Source organism: Vidua chalybeata, chromosome Z, assembly GCF_026979565.1.
Source record: "Vidua chalybeata isolate OUT-0048 chromosome Z, bVidCha1 merged haplotype, whole genome shotgun sequence".
Classification (NCBI taxonomy): domain Eukaryota; kingdom Metazoa; phylum Chordata; class Aves; order Passeriformes; family Viduidae; genus Vidua; species Vidua chalybeata.
The window spans coordinates 42,779,536-42,802,993 of record NC_071570.1 but is presented as its reverse complement, the minus strand read 5'-3'; the positions used below and the strand labels follow the sequence as shown (position 1 = coordinate 42,802,993).

General features: G+C 49.6%; 2 protein-coding genes across 3 annotated transcripts; one reads left to right on the top strand and one right to left on the bottom strand.

The window, feature by feature from the left end:
• The first annotated feature begins 9,034 nt into the window (after positions 1 to 9,034).
• On the top strand, positions 9,035 to 11,258 carry LOC128782549 (myogenesis-regulating glycosidase-like). Its single transcript, XM_053932956.1, has one exon. It carries the CDS (start codon positions 9,035 to 9,037, stop codon positions 11,120 to 11,122), a length of 2,088 nt encoding a protein of 695 aa, XP_053788931.1. The 3' UTR covers positions 11,123 to 11,258.
• A 2,943-nt stretch (positions 11,259 to 14,201) lies between these two features.
• On the bottom strand, positions 14,202 to 22,481 carry LOC128782550 (myogenesis-regulating glycosidase-like). Of its 2 annotated transcripts, none has more exons than XM_053932957.1 (2): positions 22,466 to 22,481; positions 14,202 to 20,830 (listed from the first exon to the last, which is right to left on the bottom strand). In XM_053932957.1, exon 2 carries the CDS (start codon positions 20,706 to 20,708, stop codon positions 18,672 to 18,674), a length of 2,037 nt encoding a protein of 678 aa, XP_053788932.1. In that variant the 5' UTR covers positions 20,709 to 20,830; positions 22,466 to 22,481; the 3' UTR covers positions 14,202 to 18,671. The 2 variants fall into 2 exon arrangements, with proteins under 2 accessions (XP_053788932.1, XP_053788934.1); XM_053932959.1 differs by lacking the exon at positions 22,466 to 22,481 and having other exon boundaries at positions 14,202 to 20,160; positions 20,266 to 20,838.
• Between the last annotated feature and the right edge of the window lie 977 nt (positions 22,482 to 23,458).

The following is a 23,458-nucleotide window of genomic DNA, read 5'->3' as shown; positions in this document are numbered from 1 at the left end:
CAACATGAGCTGCTACCAAGTTTGCTCCATGGAGGTGAGCAGGGCAGAGTCTGCAGCTTCCCAGCACATCCTGCTCCCAGCCGACCACCACAGGAGCAAGACTAATACTTCTACACTCCCCATGCTGCTAGCATGCTCTGAGCTCACTCACTTCTGCTAAGAAGGAACAGCTGGGACCAGGAGGAACATTAGTGTTTAGGAGGTCACTTTGCCTGCCTCCCTCCCTAGGCAGGTTTATTCATCCACTACCCATAGCAGTTTAAAAGCACTTTATAAAAGCTGCCGGCATGATGCCACAGTGTCCCTGGCCCAACCATCCCAGCACCTTGCCAGTCTGTCCCTCACTCTTCTGTACCCCTGTGTTTAATCCCATTTTAAATGCTGCCCTGAAATGTGCCTGATGGCACTTGTTTTACAGCTGGTGGGTTCTTGAGCTTTGCAGCCCAAGCAACAGTTCAGCAGGAAAGCAGGTTAAAACCCAGGAGGCAGTTCTCTTCCCACTTTACAGCCACCCCAAAGGAGGAGAAACTTACCCTCAAGCCAAGGAAGGAGGCAAATGCAGCCCAAGCTCAGTCTGAAAAGCTCCATGATCTGCCAGCACAGCGGGGGACAAGGAGCCCCCAAAGCCTCTCGCCCACGAGGAGTGCCAGGCAGCTCACTTTTACCCCTTTCTCTGTCATTCACAGCAGAAAAACCCTGCTGGGAAGAGAAAAACTCTTTTGTCTCAGCAGTGGAGGCTTGGCAGCTGGCTTATCAGCAAAGGATCAGCTTGGAGACAGTCCTGCTCAGCAGTTGTCCCTTAGGAGAAATCATATGATGAGCCAGGAGGGGGGGTACGCTGGATTGAGATGCTCGTGGCTGCTGGGCTCAGCTGCTTAGCAGCAGTGACTGCTCCCAGCAATGACAGACGCATGCTAAGCAGGCTGGCCCGCTGCCTTTGCCAGGGCTGGGAGCAGAGGGAGATGCAGGGCTGGCCTGGCAAAAAAAAGCAAAGTTCAGCAGGAGTGCTCGGAGGGGCATGGGATGTGTCTGCTGAAACCCTGCACTTGGCCGTGCTGTCACAGGGTCGTTTTCTCTTTCGAGAGAATTATTCCTGCCAAGAGGATTTTAGGCAGTGTTATAGCTCATGGCAGAGATAAAGCCTCACAAACCAGCTGTGGTAGTCCTAGAGCTGGAGAGTGATGGAAGAGGGAGCTGAGCTCCTGGATGGGGGAACAGGCTCCTGTTGTGGATTTACCCTGATCATCATCCTTAAGGTTGCTTGGGTTGAATTTGGCTTTTCATGCATCACACTGGGCTCTGCATGGGGAGGAAACCTCACATCCCTCCCAAAGGAAAAGCAGCAAAGGCTGAGAGGTGAACAGCAGCAGGGCAAGTGACAGTTAAAATTTGCTAGCAAGATGTTCAACCAAATCCTCTCAGCTCTTATCTGTCTCATATGCTTGCTGAGGTCATTCTCACTTTAATAAACCATTAAGCCTTTTGCACAAAAACACTTAAAAAATGGTGGCTTTACTTTCACTTTTGTGGTCCAGTCCTGAACTGCACCAATGTCACAACTCCCATGAGACCAGGAATCAGCTGGAGGGCTGGGAGTTGCTTCCTTTAGTGGCCAAGCTGACAAATAAAAATGGTGCAGTACTGGGAACCATGCAAGGACATGGTCTCAGGTCAGGGCTTTGCAATGGTGCAGTTCCCCCTTTGTGCAGCCCTGGGATGATGGCTCCCAGCATTCCCACTATGAGAGGGGTAACCTGGCTTCAAACAAGATGTGGATATAGTAAAGGATATTCTACAACCAAACAAAGAGGAAGGCTGGGGTAAATTCTTGCCCTGCTGAGGTTGGTTTTGTCTGACTGTAGCACTGTGCATAAGAAAAATACCAGCTGTTTTCTTTGTGATTACTGTGGGTTTTTTCCCCCATGGAAACAGGTCAAATTGTGGTAAATTACAGGCATTTTTAATAATAAAAAAAAATGCAGATGTTAAATTCTCTGCTACTTGACTGGGACTGAAAATGCAAACACTCTTCACTGCATCTCATTGGCACCAGACTGAGGAGAGCCCACACCAGAAACCAATGCCATATTTAAGCCCTGGAGAAAACTGATCAGTCTAAAAGGAATCTGTCAGCACAGACCAGAAAAGAATCAGTTGAACATTAGCCACTGAGATTTTTTGGGTTTCAGGACACCACTTTGGCCTGATTTCTTATATGTGCAAGAAAGTACTTGCATATAAAATTCCTCTGTAGCCTTAGAGCCCATTCTTCCCCACTACATTGGCATTCTTAGGGAATGGTGTAGCCTCATGCATACAGAGGCTTTCTTCAAATTGTTTTCACAGCTTTTCCTGGGATGTCCCTAGGAGAGAGCAAGCTATTTTCCAGCTGTGGCCTCTCCCATGTGGAGCAGGAGAGTCCTGTAATTGCTGACCCTTGGTCACATAATTTCCGCATCAGTTAGACCTTGACAGCCCAAGTCCCATGGAGCAGCCTTGTCTCCATCATCAGTTTGATGGGTGCATTGTTTTTTCTCATTGTGTTGCAGCTCATGGTGAATTTAATCAGAGTGAAGTAATGATCAAATGAAACTTCATCTCCAGATTGTGTGCTGGGCACCACACCTTCACACACAGGGGTCACTCACCACACGCAAACTGCTGCCCTATCTGGTGTGGGACAGGCACTGCTTTCCAGCACACAACAGCTGGCAGAGGAAGTAGAGACAAATATTTTGCTAGCCCTAAACCTGTGGGATGCTCAGGGACAGCACAACCTGTTACATTTTCACCCCAGCCTTGTTGCCAGCACAGTGCTTTGTGACACTGGAGACATCAGGAAGAGGCTTAAAATCTGAGCTCAAAATTCTTATCATTTACCCTTAGTGTTATCCCAGAAAAGAAATGGCAAAATTCCCACTGTATCTGCAGAGTGAGGAGGGCTGGGGTTCTGAGCAGTTTGTTCAGTATTTTAGAGGTGAAATCCTCCTCTTTTCAAAGGTACCGTACTTTGGGCAAGGTGGAAATGCTCATTGGCTTTCTTTTCAGCTCTCTGGCATTTGGCAGGTTTTCTCTGCATTGGAACCTTTGATCACAGAGATCAAATGGCATCAGATGTTTAGGAAAATAACTACAGTAAAAATCCTGTATCTCCAAGAAGGGATGCAGAAGGAAAAGAAATTTTTACCTGCCAAAATGCTCCCATGGCTGGGAAGTGGAGCTAATCTGGGATAAAGCAGCAGCACCAGAGATGCCTAGATTTAGACGAGTCCTTGCAGACCTGCTCCCATGTGAGCAGCAGACTGAGTCTGTGGGGAGCCCAGAGCAGTTGCACTCAGTCTGTCTGAGAGCCTCATCTCCCATTGTGGGTACTAAGTGATACAAGAATTCCCACAGGTGCAGCCATGAGGTGTATTGCCCAGGACCCCTCACCCTGGCAGGCAGTTGGTTTAACCCATGCAGAGCCTGAAGTATCCCTCAAAGATACCTGGTCCTGCCCTCATGGTAGGTCTGACTCATTGTCACAAGAAAATAGCAAGCAAGAGCAGTTCCCCTTCAGGAAAAGCCTTCAAGAATTGAGTTTCATCATCTCTTTGCTATTGCAGGCCATTCCCAGGAGCTTCATTTCTAAGAGGAGCTGCCAGCTGAGCCCAGGTCTAAGTGGGAGAAAGCCCAACTGAGACCCAGGTTACTACCTGGCTCATTCCTTCACCTGGCATGAGCTCAGCCGACTGACTTCATTCAAAGCAGACTGAGATGACAGCACCCTTTTCTCCCCTCCGTTTTCCTGTATTTTCACAGTCCCCATGACTGCTCACATGGTTGCAGCTGTGACACACAAGGACCTTTTTTCCCCTCACCTGTGCTTTGCTTATCCCTCCTTGTCTGGTTTGTTTGAGGGGAATGCACCTCAAAGTTCCCCTGGAACTTCTCACAAGCACTGATCTTGGTAAACAGAGTCTGATGAGCTCGGTGCTACCCAGGAGATGCCTGATGACCAGTCACCCAACAGCCCTGGGACAAGTCTGGCAATAGTCCCTGGGTTTCAGCCTGGGCCACTGGCTCGGCAGATGGAGCTCCTTCCCAAGGATTTGGGCAAAGCGGCTCCCAGATTGCAGTGGGATGCTTTGGCCACTACTGGCAGCTTGGAGCAGTGCATGGACACTGTGTATAACTTTAAGAGTCAGAGAGAGATCTGAAACAGCGAAAAAAGTTGATTTTGCAAGGATTTTTTTCTGCTGGCTTTGGAAGAGGAGTTTGAATAAGAAGACAGGAGTGGATCTTCCAGTTCCTGCTCCTATAGCAATTAGGAATGAAAGACCTGTGCAGTAAACTCTACCTTTTTTTCCCAGTACTGAGGGACTGGAATACTCTGGATTAGGAAAAACCTCAGGTAATATTGCTGCTCTAGACCTGAGCTGGCTTTGCAAGGCTCCAGGGGGCTTATGACACTGTCAGGCTTGCACAGGGTAATCAGCTTTGCAGCAGCACTCTGTACAGGCAGAAACCAGCAATGTCTGTGCAGCCACCTTCACACCCTCCTGGCATCAGGAATAGGGCAGAGTCCCCCAGATCAGGATGGTTTCCAGAAAAAGTCCTGCTCAGAGTTGTCTGGTGGGGTTAAGGTCTCTCCATGTGCCTCCCACAGGCCTCCCAGCTGGTCCGACTCTGCGGCTGGCATGGGGTTAATATGAACCAAACTGCTGCTCCAGCCCAAGGAGCTGGGTGAGATCCCCATGGGCCAAGGGCTGAAGCAGTGAGGCCAATCATCCCCCTCCATCACTGGAGCTACCAGGCATTTCTAAAATCCCAGACCTGTGGTGAGGGGTGCACTCAGCATTAGGGCTGGTATCCTCCCTGCTTCAGGACACAAATGAGTGTATTTCCAGGTGGAGCAGGACCCTGCACCACTCAGAGGAACAGACTCTGACTGTGTCCTTTCTCTCCACCTCCTCGTGCTGCTGCAGGTGTTCTGTAACTACTGTGTGCTGATGGCAGAGATTTTGTTTTCCCTACATGCACCACATGGACTGCAGAGCAATGTCACCCTCTGCAGCCACCCCCCAGCCACTTCCACCTTATGTTAAGCCTTGTTGGGCTTGTGGCTAATCTGTGACAGCTCATGCAATAACCTTGGCTCTCCCTCCTCAGCTGCAGAGGCAGCAGATACCTCTTTTCTCACACCATCTATATGCACAGAAAAAAAAATGGTGAGCAAACCTCCCCTAAGTCCCTTTATTGTTAATAACTCCTCCATACATTAACCAAATTTGTCAAGCTGCTGTGGGAAATGAGAGCTAGTGGGAACTGCTTTCTATTTTGCATGACTTTTCTGCTAAAAAGGTCCATTTTAAACAGTCTCAAAGGGCTTGGTAAATGATTAATCAGTTCCTGCAGCATTTGACAGGCCAGTAGTTTGTTTATGGCTTATTATCTTTAGCTACCTATGGCTCTCTCTGCTAGGACATGTTGTATAATCTCCCTAAAAGCACCTGATAGTGACTAAGTGTTTGATAACCTGTAAAAGAAGCTTCGATATAGGAAACTGTCCTTCTGTTTAAAGGAAGAATTGTTTCCTGATGGGTCCTTTAAAGAGTGATGCTCTCCCTGAACTACTAGGAAGGTAAACATATGCAGAACCACAGAATATTCTGAGTTGGAGGGGACCTATAGGGATCGTCCTTTAGGCCAGTTCTTAAGTGAATAGCCCATACAGGGATCAAAACCATGACTTTGGTGCTCTTAGTACCAAGTGAGACACCCTCAGAGTCTTAGAATGTTGAAAATCTGAGGATTCATGAATCACACAGCTGTAACCTGAATAGAGACCTGACAAGGCATGACGTGTGACACAGGTGCCAAGAGACCAGGGAAGGTTCTTGGGATAAATTTGGTCTGGGGGAAGGATACACGGAGGGTAGGTGCACTAAGGGGTTTAGGTGTGTAGCTGCCCTTTGAGCTGGCTGATTTGTGTTTCGCCACTTGAAACCCTTGAAGCTCCCGTTTAGCTATAAGCGGGTCTAAAGTCCTGGCTCATTTTCGGCTTATCACAGTTACGTCAATGTTTAATCTGTGCATGCTGAGTGCTGCTAAGATCCTTGGGGTGAGGAATCCTGGCTTCTTTCAGCCTGGGGGACAGACAGACCCTGATCCATACCTGATTAGCACCTGATAAAGCAGCCCAAATATCACACAAGTGCTGTGTTACAGGGGACATCTGGCTTTCAGGGCACTGTGGGAGATTTCAGCCAAGCCTGGCTTGGAAGCACTTGCTTTATTAACCCACTCTGGGCAGGTTCGTAAAGCACTCACCAGAGCAGAGAGGCTTTCCAAGGCCCAGTTAAATATGCACAGGTAAGGGTCTCTGTGATGCCATAACCCCATGGATGGAGCAAGGATAGGGCTGGATCTGGGCTCTGGGTCACCTCTGCGCACCCCTTAGCAAAAGTCCTTGTCATCATCCTTGGGCATCACTCAGGCTGACAGCTAGGCCAGCAGACAATTAATGCTTTCTGGAGACATGAGGCTTAAAGGATGGGAGTGCAGCTTCAGAAACTCTTTTACCCTGGTGGAATCTATGCTAGGAATCCCAATTTCATCCTGTGCTGCCTTGAGAAGTGCCAGTGCCTGCTCTCCCCACTGACCACTCACATCTCACCTCTTCTCTGTGAAGGGAAGGGCTGAGGTATCAAGATGGCATCCCACAACATCATAGGAGTGAGGAAAACCTAAAAAAACCTGGAGACAGGATGGCTTGGCTCAGGAGTTCTGGCTTGATTGTATATGATTTTTTTGCCCCGATCTTCTGCTCCTGGGGAAATCAAGGGATTTAAAGCAACTCTCTGGGAGTGAAATCATTGCAGAGAAAGCTTGCAAACTTCTCTCACATTCTTTATTCTCGGACAGATTTTTGAGTCATGATGTCCATGTGTTTTGGAGATTTTTAATGGGTTGCTTAATATAAAAAAAAAAGAAAAAGAAAAAGAAAAAGAAAAAGAAAAAGAAAAAGAAAAAGAAAAAGAAAAAGAAAAAGAAAAAGAAAAAGAAAAAGAAAAAGAAAAAGAAAAAATAAAAAAAGAAGACAGAGAAAAAAGAAAGAAGAAAAAGAAAGAAGAAAATTTTCTCTTTCCATTCCTTTTTTTATTCACCCTGGGAAATGGTGCAACTTGTCTTAAAGGAAAGAGAAAAGCCTGTCTCCAGGCTGGCTGGGATGGTGAAAGGAGGAAGGAAGAAGAGGAAGAAAGCTCCGAAGGCATCAACTGAGGTCTGACCCAGCACACAATAACACCTTCAAAGTGAAAATGTTGTTTTGCAAAACCACGAGGGTTTCACTGGAAACCACCCAGGCTGGAGCTGCAAAGCTGTGTCAAGAGCTAGGCCAGCACTGGGAGGCTGCCAGGTCTGAGCACTTTGGGGCTGGCAGAGTGCCCTGAGCACATGTAATCCAACCTGCTCCCCAAAACCACCCATGTTCTGGATCACCATCTCTTTGGGGCAGCAATAACCTTCCTTTTCTTACCCTCCTCCCCTGGCCAGGGCTTGCCTGAGAATACTTTTATCCACTCCAACTCTTTTTCTCAGCTAAGTCTCACTCATCCCAAGAATGCACTTCAAAAACTAACCAGGCTGTTAATACAGGTGTTTTGAGATCTGCTGTGATCGATCCAAATTGTGGTGACCTCTGGCATTTTTAATGGCTCTCTGGGTGGCTTATCATCTCTGTATATTTAGATACCAATGTCATAGTGACATGGGTAAATACACCCAGCCATCTATTGCTGGGCACAGATCAGATGAGCAAACTGGCTCCTTTTCCCTTTCTCCTTATAGGCTGTTCCTGCAAGTCTGCATCCTGTCAGATTACACAGACCCCAGGAAGGGGCCACGGGAGCCACAAACCCAGTTGCACAGAATGCATTGCCGCAAGCCACCAGCCTCAGTTTCGCCTGCCTGTGTTTTTGTTGGCAGTAGATACTCAGCTGTGCTGCATTAGCTGGCTTAGTGATGCTTGATGCAGCTGGAACACATCACCTTCTGTGCATTTCTCAGCAAAACAAGGTTTTGATGTAATTCTGGTCTTGCAACAACTTCAGTTTAATGCACCTATCCTCATACTCTGTACCAGAATATCTTCCAGCCCCACTGCAGTAGAGCATTTTGCCTGGCATAAGCCCAGGAGGTATTGAGTTGCAATAGATTAGAAGAACTGAATGATAATAAAAAAACAGAGACAGAAATGTAGTGGAAGATTCCCTTTTTCCCCTGCAAGGGCCAGAGGGGCTGTCCTGGAGTGATGGCTTTGGAATAGGTAGCAGGGCAGGCAGTTGAAGGGAAAGAGAAATACATCCCCACACCCCCACATCCCCATACATTTAAGGGAAGGAGCAAAGTGCATGGAGATAAAACATCTTTCACCAGCTGCGTCCCTGGGAGTGTGGTGGGGAGCAGCAGGTGGAGGCTGGAGACTTCAGCATAGCATTTCGCTGCCTGTGTTCAATGCAGAGAGGTTGTGGGCAGGAGAGGAAATCCAGCAGGGCTCATAATTAATGTAAACACAGATCAGCCTGTGATGTCCAGCTTGTATGCTCAGGCATTAGCCCTTTCCCCTGGCCCCATTCTCCTCCAGGCTCTAGTCTGACTTTCATCCCTTCATCCTTGCTCTGTGAGACAGAGTGAGGCTGCAGCCAAGAGAGGGTCATAGGAATCCTGGCACAGACATGCTCCAAAAAAGCTCAACACAGCTGCCAGTGAGTAGGCTGCCACTGCAGAGCAAAGTGAGCCAGAGCCAGAGGGCAGGGAGGCTGGGCAGCAAACACAGCAGAGGAGCTGCGGCCCTCAGCAAAATTTAGTTGGGTTTTTTTGGTGTTTATAACCCTCTATTTTATGAAAAACCATTGCAGGTGTGAGAAGCCAAGCTTTGGAAAGGACATTGTGACATAGCTTCATGCAGCATCTTGCATTTTCTCTTCACCAGCTGGAGTAAAAAAATTCAGCAGCACAGTTGCCAACCAGGTGTTGAGGCTGCAAAAGGATAATGGATACTTGGATTACCCACCGCTGGGGAAAACACGGAAACTTAAAGGAGGATGCCAAAGAAGGGCACTTGACTGAAAATGTAACACCAGTGAAGCCCTCCAAGGAGCTGAGGCCCATGTTGGGCGCCATCTTGCTGGGCCTCATCCTGTTCATTGCTGCGGTGGTGGCCTGGTGCTACTACACGGTGTCCCTGAGGAAGGCAGAGCGGCTCAAGACAGAGCTGATGGACCTGCAGGCGGAAGGCTTTGTCATCCGCAACCAGCACGGGGAGGTGGTGTTCCGGCTGGCCTTCCGCTCGGGCAGCCTGGACCTGGAGTCGTGCTCCAAGGAGGGCGAGATCCTGAGCTGCTCGCGCTCAAGCCGGGGGCCGCTCAACTTCTTCATCCAGACGGTGAAGCCCAAGGACACGGTGATGTGCTACCGTGTGCGCTGGGAGGAGCTGGCAGCTGGCCCGGCCGTGGAGCACACCATGTTCTGGGAGGACGCCCACTGGTACGGGGGCTCAGAGATGAGCATCCAGCACTGGCCCATCCACCTGGCCGGCTACCAGGAGCCTGTGCCCTACGTGACCAGTGACGTCTACTCCTTCCGCGACAGCTTTGGCGGCATCCTCGAGCGCTACTGGCTCTCCTCCAAGGCGGCGGCCATCAAGATCAATGACTCCGTGCCCTTCCACCTGGGCTTCAACGCCACCGAGCGCACCCTCTTCTTCCAGGCCCGCTACAAGGACTCACCCTACAAGCCCCCACTGGGCCAGCAGCCCTTCCCCGAGCTCAGCTACCGCGTCTGCGTGGGCTCCGACATCACCTCCATCCACAAGTACATGGTGCGCAGGTACTTCAACAAGCCCTCCAAGATCCCTGCTGAGAACGCGTTCCGATACCCCATATGGTCCACGTGGGCCCTCTACAAGAATGATATCGACCAGGATAAACTCTTGCGGTTTGCTGAAAAGATCAAGAAGTACCATTTTAACTGCAGCCACATTGAGATTGATGACATGTACACCCAAGCCTATGGGGACTTTGACTTTGACCCTGCCAAGTTCCCCAATGTAACAGAGATGTTTGCAAAGCTGAGGGAAGATGGGTTTAAGGTCACTCTGTGGACTCACCCTTTCATAAACTACAATTCTTCCAATTTTGGTGTGGGGATTGAGCGTCAGCTGTTCATCAAGGAGCCGTCGGGGCGGCTGCCAGCCATGGTGGAGTGGTGGAACGGCATTGGGGCCATCCTGGACTTCACCAACCCAGCAGCCCGTGACTGGTTCCAGAGCCACCTGCGCCAGCTCCGGCACAAGTACGGCATCTCATCCTTCAAGTTTGACGCGGGCGAGACCAGCTACCTGCCCAAGCAGTTCAGCACCTTCCGCCCGCTGTCGGACCCCAGCATCTGGTCCCGGCGCTACACGGAGATGGCCATCCCCTTCTATGAGCTGGCCGAGGTGCGGGTGGGCTACCAGTCGCAGAACATCTCCTGCTTCTTCCGCATCATTGACCGCGACTCTGTCTGGGGCTACGAGCTCGGCCTCAAGTCCCTCATCCCCACTGTCCTCACCATCAGCATGCTGGGGTACCCATTTGTACTGCCAGATATGATTGGAGGAAACTTCCTCCCCAACAAGACGGAGGGGGCGGTGGAGATCCCCAACCGGGAGCTGTATGTGCGCTGGCTGGAGCTGTCGGCCTTCATGCCCTCCATGCAGTTCTCCATCCCGCCCTGGCTCTACGACAAGGAGGTGGTGGAGATCGCGCAGAAGTTCACGCAGCTCCATGAGTCCCTGGTGGCCCCACTGCTGCTGGAGCTGGCGGGGGAGGTCACCGACACGGGCGACCCCATCATCCGTCCCATCTGGTGGATCTCGCCCCGCGACAAAGCCACTCACCGGATCGACTCCCAGTTCCTCATTGGGGACACCCTCATGGTGGCTCCAGTGCTGGAGATGGGCAAGCAGGAGCGGGATGTCTACCTGCCAGCGGGCAAGTGGCGCAGCTACAAGGGGGAGCTGTTTGAGAAGACCCCGATGCTGCTCACCGACTATCCTGTTGACCTGGACGAAGTTGCCTATTTCCTCTGGGTTTCCTAACAGGCTCTTCTTCAGCTGTGCAATGGACTCAGTGATTAGTTTACTAGTGGCTTTAATGACCTTGGAATTCTAATAATTTTTAATGTGGCAATATTTCAGAGTGAAATTTGAAGGAGACACTGAGACCTCTGTTCTGTGTGGCAATTGTTCTACAATAACTTATTAAAATGTATTGGATGGGTGTCTTTGTTACTGCATTATGATAAGTGTAATGTACAGAAACACAGTCTCTGCTCATATTTTTTTCCCACCAAGATGTGCCATGCTTGCTTCTTCTGTCTAAAGGAAATTACATGGTCTCCTTTGTTACCCCGTTTCACAGATGATCCCCTGGGACATTGAAAATTTCATGTGCTTAGTGAAGGAGGCAGCTGCAGCAAAGTACTTTTTTTTTACAGAATACAGTCTGTGATTATCCTGAAGAGGAAGGCACACAATTTGCAGCCTGCATATGAGATGGGAGCTGATGCAGGACTTAGGAGTTTGCATTTCCCATGGCCCGAGCTACCTGAGCAGCAAGAAAGCTACAGCACTTGCTAGTGCTGTGGCACCTATTTTCCCCCTTTTATAAGTTACTGAGAACCATGTCCATGGTGTGCATTCAGGTAAGCCTATGCAATGTGGTGATATCTCACGGCAGTGAAAATGAAATCCTAGTACCAAGTCATGCAGGGGTTTATACTTAGTAGGATCCATGTGTGTTTTAGGACCATGTTTAGGACAAATGTAATCTCTCAGGTGCCAGGACAGAACTTTGTCTCCTCAGAGAGTTAAGACAATTAACAAACCAGCCTGAGTACCAGGCCGCCTCCATTTCCCCACTGAGAATGTTTTCCTATCCTGTGTTAATGGAGATCCCTGTCCATGATCCTTCCGTATCCTTCTGCCCATAGAGGTGACCTCTCCAGAATGAGGGTATCTCAGCAGCTCCTGAATGCTTGGGGTAAACAGGCTGGCTGTGAAAAAGTCTCCACTCTTGGTCCAATGTTTCCTGCTGTTTTTAAGCAAAAAGAAATTTTATGTTGACACAACTGAGCAGTTTAAGATAGAGTCCAAGGGTCTCTGGGCTGCAGTGTGCCTTCCCAAAGTGAGAGACAGATCACTGCTGGCTCCAGCACATTTCCAGTGGGCACCTAGGAGGTAAAGCTGTGTGTGGCCCCAGGGCAAGAGAAAGCTCCTTTTTTTTAGGGGTTTTCCCCAGGGCTGCTCCATACAGAAAGCAAACAAAATGGGTGTGAGGAACATTGTCCTCAGTCAAAAGCTTGTTTGGTGCTTAGAGGAAGCAGACCCAAAACTGACTCAAACCTCTTACCCATCAGTAGGTCCATTGTGTCAGGAGGACCCTGCATGGACACAACAGCAGTGCCAAATGGGATGAGTCAGAACATCTTTCAGATGCCCCCTAAAGCAGCTGGAATCACAGTTATGCTATCATTTGGTGTGGCAGTGGAGAGGGAAAACCAGCCTTAATGCAGGGGTGTGAAAGGGAAAAGCAATGTTCAGTCTGGCAGTTGTGTTTGGGGTTAACAGGACACCACTGAATCCTTACCACAGGCTTTCTCCCACGATAGGATAGTAGCTTCCAAAGAAGCATCTCCCCCAAGGCTGAGAAAGTATTTCTACATTTGCTTCTTCGAAGTCCCAAATGGTCTCCCACATCTGGTCTTGGGGGAACCAGAGAGTCCCAGGGCGGCCCTGCAAAATTCCTCTGGCTGTTGTTCCTGAACTAAATAAAAGTTTTATGCAAAGCTCATGCCCACAGTGCTGAGAGAGAAGAGAGCCAGATTTCATCACCTTCATGCAGTACCTCTGCCCCTGTGATCAGTGTGCTCTGCATGCACACACAGCTCTGCCACCCACCTGCACCACAGGCTGATGGGGAAAAACACAGGCAACACTGAGACTTCCTGCAGACTCTGGGGGTGACATGGGATGCCTGGTCCCAAGGCTGAAAAAATGTCTCCCCCATCCTGTTCCAATCTGTCCCTCAGTGCCTTTCCTTGCTGCCCAGCTGAGCACAGGAAGCCATAGGGGATAGGTGCTGGAGGCATCCTGTGAGCAGGTGGCACCACAGCCAACTCTCCACACCCTACTGCCACACAAGGGGCTGTGTGCTGTTGGAGGAACATCTTGTTTGCCTTGCTAAGCTTCAGTCCTGATTGATTTTTTACACTCCCAGCGCTGTGCACCAGCTCTTTACTGGAGGTACTGGTGACATGAGACTCTCCTACAGAACCTGGCTCACCACAGGCCGCCTGTTTTTTGGCAGGGGAAGTTTACTGCCCTCTTTGATGACTGCTGAGCTAAAAAACACCCAGCCCTACAGGCAAAATGAAAAATCCAAATAAATAAAAATCTGTTTTTCTCTACTTGGCCTCTGGGATTTTCCGTCAGCACAAACCATGTTCATGGCTCTCCTTGCACAAGGGATCTGCAGGCTGGCAGCTCCCACCCAGATTGAGAAGGCTGTACTTTTTCCTGAGACTACCACCTTGGCCATGTGCCCAAAGGAACTCCGCTGCTGTTAGTTTGTCCTTTCACCACAGTCACCTCCAGCCTCGGGCTCTGCCTGTCTTTTTCTTACTTTTAATCAAAGATGTGATTTCAGGCTGGCATGGACATGCTCACAGCTGGGGTCTCCTGGTCCAGCAGCCACTGCTCTGCTATCACCCACAGGCACCTCCATGAAATCCAGTTTGCAACAAATTTGGCTTCTGCTGTAGCTCCTCTGGGGTTTGGATTTGCAATGCACAGCTCTAGATGTTTTCAAGCACTGCCATGTACTGAGACCCAGCACGGAGCTGACCCCACTCACTGTCCCCATGTCCATGGCGAGCCTCAGACATGCTCTCTACACCTCTCTATACCAGGTGTTGTGAGGATGTAAAGCAAACTAAAACCCAAAGCACCAATTCCTAAGAGGACCTCTGTATCACTGAGGATCTCCCACACAGCTGTGAGTGCTCTAAGTTGTCAACCTGCTCAAAGGTTTTCAGCAGTGCCAGCTTCATCCCCCACGTGATCATCCACCAAGTGTATGGATGGCACTTGCACCCACAGAAGAAGTCAATGAAAAGCATTGGGAAATGTCTTTTATTGCAAAAGGAGTGAAATGAAGTACCTCTCAACCCTCAAGCCATGCTGCATGGGTTGGCCAATGCTAGTGATGCCCAATGGCATAAGGCAGCTATGGTTTGTTGTGGTAACAATGGAAAGGGAAGGAAAAACATTATTTGGGGCAAAGAGGTGATGTGCGGCAAGGCAGGCTCCTAAATGAGTCTCACGTGCTCCCTTCCTGGCCCTCCCATAGCCACAAACATCAACTCCATCCATGTCCTTGCTGTCAGTGCCATCTGGAAAGGGGAACCATGGGGACGGTGGGGACAGTCAGAAGGACCTCCTGGAGAGCTCAAGGGAAGCTGAGAACAGGCTCCTCTTGCTCATCCCCTACAAATAGTCTTGAAACATGTGTCCTCTGAGAGCAGCACGGACTAGCAAATCCCCAGAATCAGTGTTGATAAATGTTTTTTGGGGTGAATGTCCATAGAAATAGGGCCACGACCCTAGAGGTGTGTATGGTCCCCACTCCTGGGGGCTGACACAAACATTGGGGCTCACCTGGACATGGCCTTTTCATGGCCAGCCCTAAGGCACAGATAGTCTCTTTGTGTCACGACCTAAGGGAGGACAATCCTCAATCCAGTGGGATTGTCTGCCACCCCTGCAAACACAGGAGTGAGGTTACTGCCAGTTTTTCCTTTTGAAACATACACAAAAGCTGCAGGCTGCAAGCTTTAAATAGAACAACAATCTCCACCCTGATTTCAGTGAAGACTAGGGTAAGAAAAGACCCAAATCTCCCTGAAACACCAGCCCCACCAACTTGGTATAGATGGACGTAGTTAAACTTCTTCTTGTTTTCCAAAATTTTATCTCAATCAAGGTGATTCATGTTACAGTTCATACCAATTAGCAATTAGAAAAGTGGTTAAAAACAGACCCACCAGCATTACAGTCTGACAGCATGTACAAACACAAGCATCCAGAAAACCTGATTCACAACAGTGCAAGCTTCAAAATTCAATCACAAAAGCATTATGTGTGAAAAGGCTGAATCCAACTCCCAAACCTTGTTTGGGGCTTTTTCTTGGCTGAGACAAGCTAAACCCAGCTTTGGCCAGTGACCCATGGTGTAAATCAGAGAAATATCCCTAGCAGCAGTTCCCAAGGTATCTGTGCAGAGCTTCTGGTCTGCAAGGTCTGACAGATCCTCAAGTTCTGCAGTGCTACAGCATAGTGTTAGAAATAGTGGTTTTGGTAAAAAGTTAGATGAAAAGGCCATCTAGAAGCCTGTGAGACAGCTTAAGGCAGCACTGCTGAGTTTATCCCCAACATCAGCTCATAGTCTTCTCAGCAGTTTTATCTTTCTCCTTGCTGGACCACTGAACACCCATGTCCACTTGTGCCCTAATGACATAATTTAGAAAAATAAGGGTATTCTATAATCTTACCCATTCATTGATGTAGTTAAATAAAAGGAAATTATAACTTTGTTAATGAAATCCTTTCTTTTTCAGGAGAGGGGAAAGACGACGGTGTGTCTAATGGAGAATTTTCCTCCACGACCTTCCTGACAGTGTCTGAAACTACTGCAAGGAGATTGAAGGCACTCATCTGGCTGCTCCCATCATTTTATCAGTAGGATACTAACAGGGATGCTGTGTTTCTCTTCACACAGCCTCATTCCTCATGAGTGATGCATATGGTGAGTGGCACAGAACCAGGGAAGAGAAGACAGTATCTCATGGTCATGCCAGGATCATTCCCATGACGTCCTGTGCCAATGATCCCAATTCTGCAATGGCAGCTGAGCTGTGCAACAACATCTCCTCCACCTAACTGATGCCTTAAGTTTTAGGTTTCATATTTTCCAGATTCTGTACTGCATTAGCATAACTCTGAACTTCATATAAAGTGCTAGCAAGCTCTCATCACAGTTTAGTTAGACAAAACAATCCTTTCCCAGCCTGACAACCAAGAACACTTTTGCAGCTTCAGGCCCAAAAAGTATAAACAGCAAATTGAGGAGAGCAAACTGGGAGGATGGAACTGCATAACCTGAAGCTGTAATTGGACAATTAACCCCAATATGTAAATGGACCAAAGCTTATAAAAGTGTGAAAACTTGTGACCCATCGTCCATCTTGGGTGGAGCTATGGCCAGGCCCTTGTACTGCCCAAAGTGTACCCTTTGAAGGCCTTTCTCATAAATAACTGCTCCTTTAATACTGTCGAGCCTCTGTTCTAAGTAGCCTCTTAAGGCATCATAATGACTCCCATGTCAAGGGATGACAAGTATTTAATGAGCAAAGGTTGAAAGGGAAGAGCTGGAGCCCATCAAAGCATGGTCTTCATGCACTTCTAGGGTTGCAAAAGCTCCCTCCTCACTTGGCCCTTCTTAAAGGCTTTGGCCAGACTCATCTCCTCACCTTCAGCATCATCCTGCAAGCAAAGGACAAATCCTGCCAGTGCCCTGATGAGTGACACTGAGGTTCCAGGACTAATTCCTTGCCAGAAGGTGTCTGTAACATCACCATTACACCATTATCTGCACCAGTGGCAGAGAAGAAACTTGAGTCCTTCAGAAATAAAAACCTGAGAAACAAACAGGCTTCAGGAAATGCTTGTGTTCCAGTTGGGCAGGGACTTTTAAGGCTCCCCTACATCTCATTTTGAGATTAAATTATACAGGGCAGATTCAGGTCTTAAGGGAGTCCACCAAACCAGACTTCTTCACTTCCTAACTACAAAAGCACTTCAGATTTTGCCCCTAACACCGAAATTTCTTCTCCTGCACCCCATCACAACCCTCAAGCTTAGTGCATCTCCTTTTCTGCCTCCTGAAAAGCTCTGGACATGGGCTTTGAGAAAGATCCTCACTACCCAAAACATGCACCATCTCCCTGTGTGGCTGACTTGTGCCAGACCCATGCCTAACCCAGACACAATTCCAGGAGAAGCCCCACAGATGCTGAGCTGTCCTTGGCTGGCTGTAGCCTGGGCAAAGTGCCCAACCCTTCCCAGCCATCACAATTCCATTCTGTAGAAGTTCGTTAAAAATTCAGTGGTTGACACATATTGCCAGCTGGGACAGAGCTGGGAATTCTTGCCTTTGGGAAGACTTCAATCCTGTTGGCTCTGCCTCGGGTCTCTGTAAATGTATTTTCCCATACAAAAGCAAATGGGAAATCTGCCAAAGAGGCAGCTACTGGGGACTTGAGGTGCAGGATCACATCACCCTATGTGCCCTCCAGGAGCCTCTGACAGCAATTCCACCCCCACACCAACACTGCCTGAGAAAGCTCCCTCGGACTCTCCCAGGGAGAGAGGAGGGCTGACTCAGGAAAACCTTCAACAAAATCATCATCTCTAATGGTGACCTGAGATGGGCATTAGCTTAACTTTGCATTAGATGAGAACATTTCCGTGGGTGCAGTGAGAACTGCTGCTGGCACAGACCCATTAGTTTGAAGAGCTGGTGTCTTCTTCCCACAGGCAAGCCGGCTATCGGCAAAAGGCACTGTCAATCCGTGACACGTTCTGCTCGCGGGAACCGGCTGTTCCCAGAGACGCACCCCACAGAGTGTCTGAGGACAGCTTTGCTCCAGGCAGCCCTTCTGCCAGCAACAACCCTCATCTGTCCTTAAAAACCAAAAAGGATGGTATCAGCAGGACAATCATGCAACCAGGTAGGGTCATAAGTGCTTTAAAAAATGGAACATGCTGGTACAGGCGGTGCTGCTCTAGGAAAGGCAATGTTGATGCCCTGGGCAAAGCACAGGCAAAAGCCTTGTAGAGGAAGTCAAATGGGTGAGCAGGTGGAATGCAGCTGTCCAAGCAGGAAATAAGCAACCCATTCAGTTAAAACATATGGACATCACTTGAGTGATCTGGCCAGCCTGGTACCCAGGAAAGCAGGAGCATGGGGCAACTGTTAGTCCAGCACCATGCCAGGCAAAAGGGGGAAAAAATAAGTGTGTATATATATATGTAACTCTTATTTTGCTTTATGCTCTTAAAAATATACATTTGAATATATTTGCCATATTAAAAAACTCACAGCAGGCTGTGCTGTAGCAATCTTCCCACAGCACACACCCCCATACCCAGTGCCAGCTGCTCCCACAAGTCTAGGAATGCTCCTCACTGGCACTAAGCAACTTCCAACTCTTGAAATCATTGAGAACTGAAAAGGTAGTGGGTTTACCATGTGTCTGCAGACAGACTGACAACTCCTTTCTGACGTATACAGATAAATTGCTGCCTACTGTAATCCAGTCAGAGCCTACCACCAGACCCAAATTTAAAAAATCAAGATCAATCCCCAAATAAAAAAAAAAAATTATCCCCGAGAACAGTGAAGTTGATTTAGTCAATTTAGTTCCCTTCCTCCAACACAGTCTCAAATGAAATGTGCAATTAGAATTATTATTTGTTAGAAAGTCCTAAGTAAGGCATGGTTATTCCAAAGCTGATTAAGAAGAGCCTGTTAGGAAACCCAGAGGAAATAGGCAACTTCATCCAGGTCAACAGGATAGTCGGTGAGCAGCATCGGGGTCTTCTCAAACAGCTCCCCCTTGTAGCTGCGCCACTTGCCCGCTGGCAGGTAGACATCCCGCTCCTGCTTGCCCATCTCCAGCACTGGAGCCACCATGAGGGTGTCCCCAATGAGGAACTGGGAGTCGATCCGGTGAGTGGCTTTGTCGCGGGGCGAGATCCACCAGATGGGACGGATGATGGGGTCGCCCGTGTCGGTGACCTCCCCTGCCAGCTCCAGCAGCAGTGGGGCCACCAGGGACTCATGGAGCTGCGTGAACTTCTGCGCGATCTCCACCACCTCCTTGTCGTAGAGCCAGGGCGGGATGGAGAACTGCATGGAGGGCATGAAGGCCGACAGCTCCAGCCAGCGCACATACAGCTCCCGGTTGGGGATCTCCACCGCCCCATTGGTTTTATTGGGGAAAAAATTGCCACCTATCATGTCGGCAGATATGAAGGGGTACCCCAGCATGCTGATGGTGAGGACAGTGGGGATGAGGGACTTGAGGCCGAGCTCGTAGCCCCAGACAGAGTCGCGGTCAATGATGCGGAAGAAGCAGGAGATGTTCTGCGACTGGTAGCCCACCCGCACCTCGGCCAGCTCATAGAAGGGGATGGCCATCTCCGTGTAGCGCCGGGACCAGATGCTGGGGTCCGACAGCGGGCGGAAGGTGCTGAACTGCTTGGGCAGGTAGCTGGTCTCGCCCGCGTCAAACTTGAAGGATGAGATGCCGTACTTGTGCCGGAGCTGGCGCAGGTGGCTCTGGAACCAGTCACGGGCTGCTGGGTTGGTGAAGTCCAGGATGGCCCCAATGCCGTTCCACCACTCCACCATGGCTGGCAGCCGCCCCGACGGCTCCTTGATGAACAGCTGACGCTCAATCCCCACACCAAAATTGGAAGAATTGTAGTTTATGAAAGGGTGAGTCCACAGAGTGACCTTAAACCCATCTTCCCTCAGCTTTGCAAACATCTCTGTTACATTGGGGAACTTGGCAGGGTCAAAGTCAAAGTCCCCATAGGCTTGGGTGTACATGTCATCAATCTCAATGTGGCTGCAGTTAAAATGGTACTTCTTGATCTTTTCAGCAAACCGCAAGAGTTTATCCTGGTCGATATCATTCTTGTAGAGGGCCCACGTGGACCATATGGGGTATCGGAACGCGTTCTCAGCAGGGATCTTGGAGGGCTTGTTGAAGTACCTGCGCACCATGTACTTGTGGATGGAGGTGATGTCGGAGCCCACGCAGACGCGGTAGCTGAGCTCGGGGAAGGGCTGCTGGCCCAGTGGGGGCTTGTAGGGTGAGTCCTTGTAGCGGGCCTGGAAGAAGAGGGTGCGCTCGGTGGCGTTGAAGCCCAGGTGGAAGGGCACGGAGTCATTGATCTTGATGGCCGCCGCCTTGGAGGAGAGCCAGTAGCGCTCGAGGATGCCGCCAAAGCTGTCGCGGAAGGAGTAGACGTCACTGGTCACGTAGGGCACAGGCTCCTGGTAGCCGGCCAGGTGGATGGGCCAGTGCTGGATGCTCATCTCTGAGCCCCCGTACCAGTGGGCGTCCTCCCAGAACATGGTGTGCTCCACGGCCGGGCCAGCTGCCAGCTCCTCCCAGCGCACACGGTAGCACATCACCGTGTCCTTGGGCTTCACCGTCTGGATGAAGAAGTTGAGCGGCCCCCGGCTTGAGCGCGAGCAGCTCAGGATCTCGCCCTCCTTGGAGCATGACTCCAGGTCCAGGCTGCCCGAGCGGAAGGCCAGCCGGAACACCACCTCCCCGTGCTGGTTGCGGATGACAAAGCCTTCCGCCTGCAGGTCCATCAGCTCTGTCTTGAGCCGCTCTGCCTTCCTCAGGGACACCGTGTAGTAGCACCAGGCCACCACCGCAGCAATGAACAGGATGAGGCCCAGCAAGATGGCGCCCAACATGGGCCTCAGCTCCTTGGAGGGCTTCTGCTTCACCGGTGTGAAGCTCTCTGGCAGGAAGGTGTACATGGTGCTGCACTTTCCCTAGAGCTTTCTTCAGAGGAGTCAGAAGGAAGCACACCTGGCGTTCTCAGAAGACACTGGATTGTTAGGAGAGCTCCCACCTCCACTGCATCCCTGAACACCCATCTCTGAAAAAGAAGAGCATATAAACAGTCTGAGAGAACCTCTGAATCAAGGGACAGCATGTCATCCATTTGCCCCCCATCCCCCGGCCTCCTCTGCCCATCTGTGACGTGCCTGGTGCTATGTTCCAAGTACCAGACGTCATCTCCAATTACTCTGGGCAAGATAACACATGCGGAGAAAAGCCTGAGCCCTACACAGGGAACAACCCCAGGGCAACTAGGACCAAATCATTCCCATACGTAATGTTTTTTTGTTGTTGGGAAGACTTTCAGTGAGGCAGGAGTGGAGACTGGGTGGCAATAGGAGGCTGAACAGGAGCCAGATCAGCCCACTGATAGTGTCTTTAAGAGAAGGGGATAACTGAGAGCTGTAAAAGACACCACATAATGAATTCCAATTCAGCAGCCAATCCTAATTTTAATCATACTGCCTCCCTGGCAGATTTAATTCATCTGCAGCAACATCCCCTTCTATTCCCAAGCATGTCCCAGCTGCTCCACTTGGATGATGCTTTGCAGTGAAGGTGAGTAAATCCCTGTTTCTCCACAGCTCACAGAGAGCCAAATGGTGTTGGGGTACCAGTGGCTCATGTCTGGTTTTGGGGGCATGTAGTGAGTAGCAGTGAGTAGCACAGAATGGCTGGCTCCTGGCTCCTCCACGTGCTCAGAGCTTTGCAGCAATTCTGGGCAGAAAAGAACTTCCAGCTTTTCTGGAAGAAAAACTAACCTTGTAGGAAGTGAGCAGCGGGCCCAAAGGGCCCTTCCTCCATCCAGCAAGGCTCCAGGCTGTATTTCAGCTCCAGCCCACTCCCCGCTGCACGGCCCCCGGGAAATAGGCTGTGCCAAGAGCCTAATGGCTTTTCCTTGGCCACAGCTTGGCTGGGCTCCGCCAAGCATAACACCCAGGATCCAGGGGGGGAAAAGTATAGTAAGGACATGGGAGAGTGAGAAACAAACACAGCTGCAGGAGGAGCAGGGGAGGGAGAGGAGCTGCAAAGCTGCAGACCAGCCGCCTGATATCTGCCTGGTGCCAACAAACACAGCCACCTCCTCCCTAGGCTCTGGGGCTGTAAACCTGCTGGCTGTGGGCAAACCAGAGGGGAAAAACCCTCTTTTTGGGCACAAATGAAACTAGTTGCAGAGACTCCCTCTAATAAGGTTGGTTTTTTTCTTAACGAAAAGGAAAAAAATCTTTTTCTAAAGATCCACAATGAATTACAGAACCCTCTCCCTGCCAAAGGCATGGCAATCCAGAACAAGTATTTCTCTGTGCCTCAACAGATCTTTCTGTTGAAAGGCAAGGAAAAGCAGAAAGAGGTCCTGAATGCCACCTAAGGTTTGTTGCTCCACTACAGGGATGGCCATGCGTAAACCCACAGCAGCATCTGTGCACAGGCTCGACAAAACATTCTGAGTTTATATCCATCTTGAAGCATGTATTGGACAAGACCTTGCAGCTGGGGGAACTTTTTGTGTGGCCAGATGGGTCATTCTAACCTTCCCCTGGGAGCCAGTAACTTTCTAGACAGCCAGTTGCTTTAAATGGGATTATAGAGGCATTAGGAAGTAATTAGCCTGAACAGGCGATAGGTTTAGTTAAACAACTTGTCCCACAGCCAACTCCCACAGAGCCCTCACTTGCCAGCAAGGAGTTCAGTCATGGTATGGGGACACCTCCAACCACTCCAGCTGTGTCACCTAGCACTGGATCCTGCCTCCCAGGAGGGCAACGGGGCTCTCACCCACACAGTATTTGTGATGCAAGGCCAGCTGAGCCGAGCCAAAATTTGGCAACAAAGACAGGGAGGAGGTGATGGTAGGATGAGGCTGTGTTTGGGATAAAGCTTCATCCTTGCCTCAACTCTTCCTTGGCTTTAAGGTGAACCAGAAGCAGCACAGGGCTATCCCAGGGATGAGGAGGGTTTGCAGAAGGACCTTGGCCAAAACCAGCAAAGCTGAGTGAAGCCACAAAGCAGCAGGATGGTTCTGGAAATACAGACAGGTACGCTGAGCCCAAACAAGCCCTCACCCTCAACACTGGCAGGTTTGGGGATGTCAGAGAGAGAGGGACATGAAAATAAATACCTGTGACTCTGGAGGCATGCCTGTGTCTCACTTGTGCCTTATTTAGGGACTGCAAAGCTCAAGAGGGTGGGAAAAAATAAAATGCACCCTCCACCAAGGAGGACTTGCAAATTATTTTGGAAAATAATTTTTTGGAAGTTTTCAATTTTCTTAAAAAAAAAAGAGGGGAAAATGGTGTTTTCTTTGCCAATTCTCATTCAGGGTTTTAAGCCCAAGAAGCATCTGATACTGCTGCTGTGGCTCCATCTAAAATTGACAGCAGCTCCCAGGGCTTCAGGGAGTTTCTGGATTTTTATCTCCCTTTCAGGAAGCTAGTTTATTATTTTTGAACTTCTTCGAAGGTGCTGTATTTTTGGCCGTTTCTTTCTTCCCCCCACCATGGACTGGAGCTCATGGCACACATGAGGGAGTCATCAATGCCACTGTCAGTAGAGAAATAGTATTTTTTAAGAAAGGTTTTGCAGCATCTTGAGTCCTTTGGACACTGATCTGCCTCAGAGGGATGTCCAAGCTGGATGATTGAGCTGGTGGAGTTAATCCTGCTCT

Bases quoted from the DNA above. Each gene is read 5' to 3' on its own strand.
- LOC128782549 (XM_053932956.1), top strand. From the start codon at position 9,035: ATGGATACTTGGATTACCCACCGCTGGGGAAAACACGGAAACTTAAAG.
- LOC128782550 (XM_053932957.1), bottom strand. From the start codon at position 20,708: ATGTACACCTTCCTGCCAGAGAGCTTCACACCGGTGAAGCAGAAGCCC.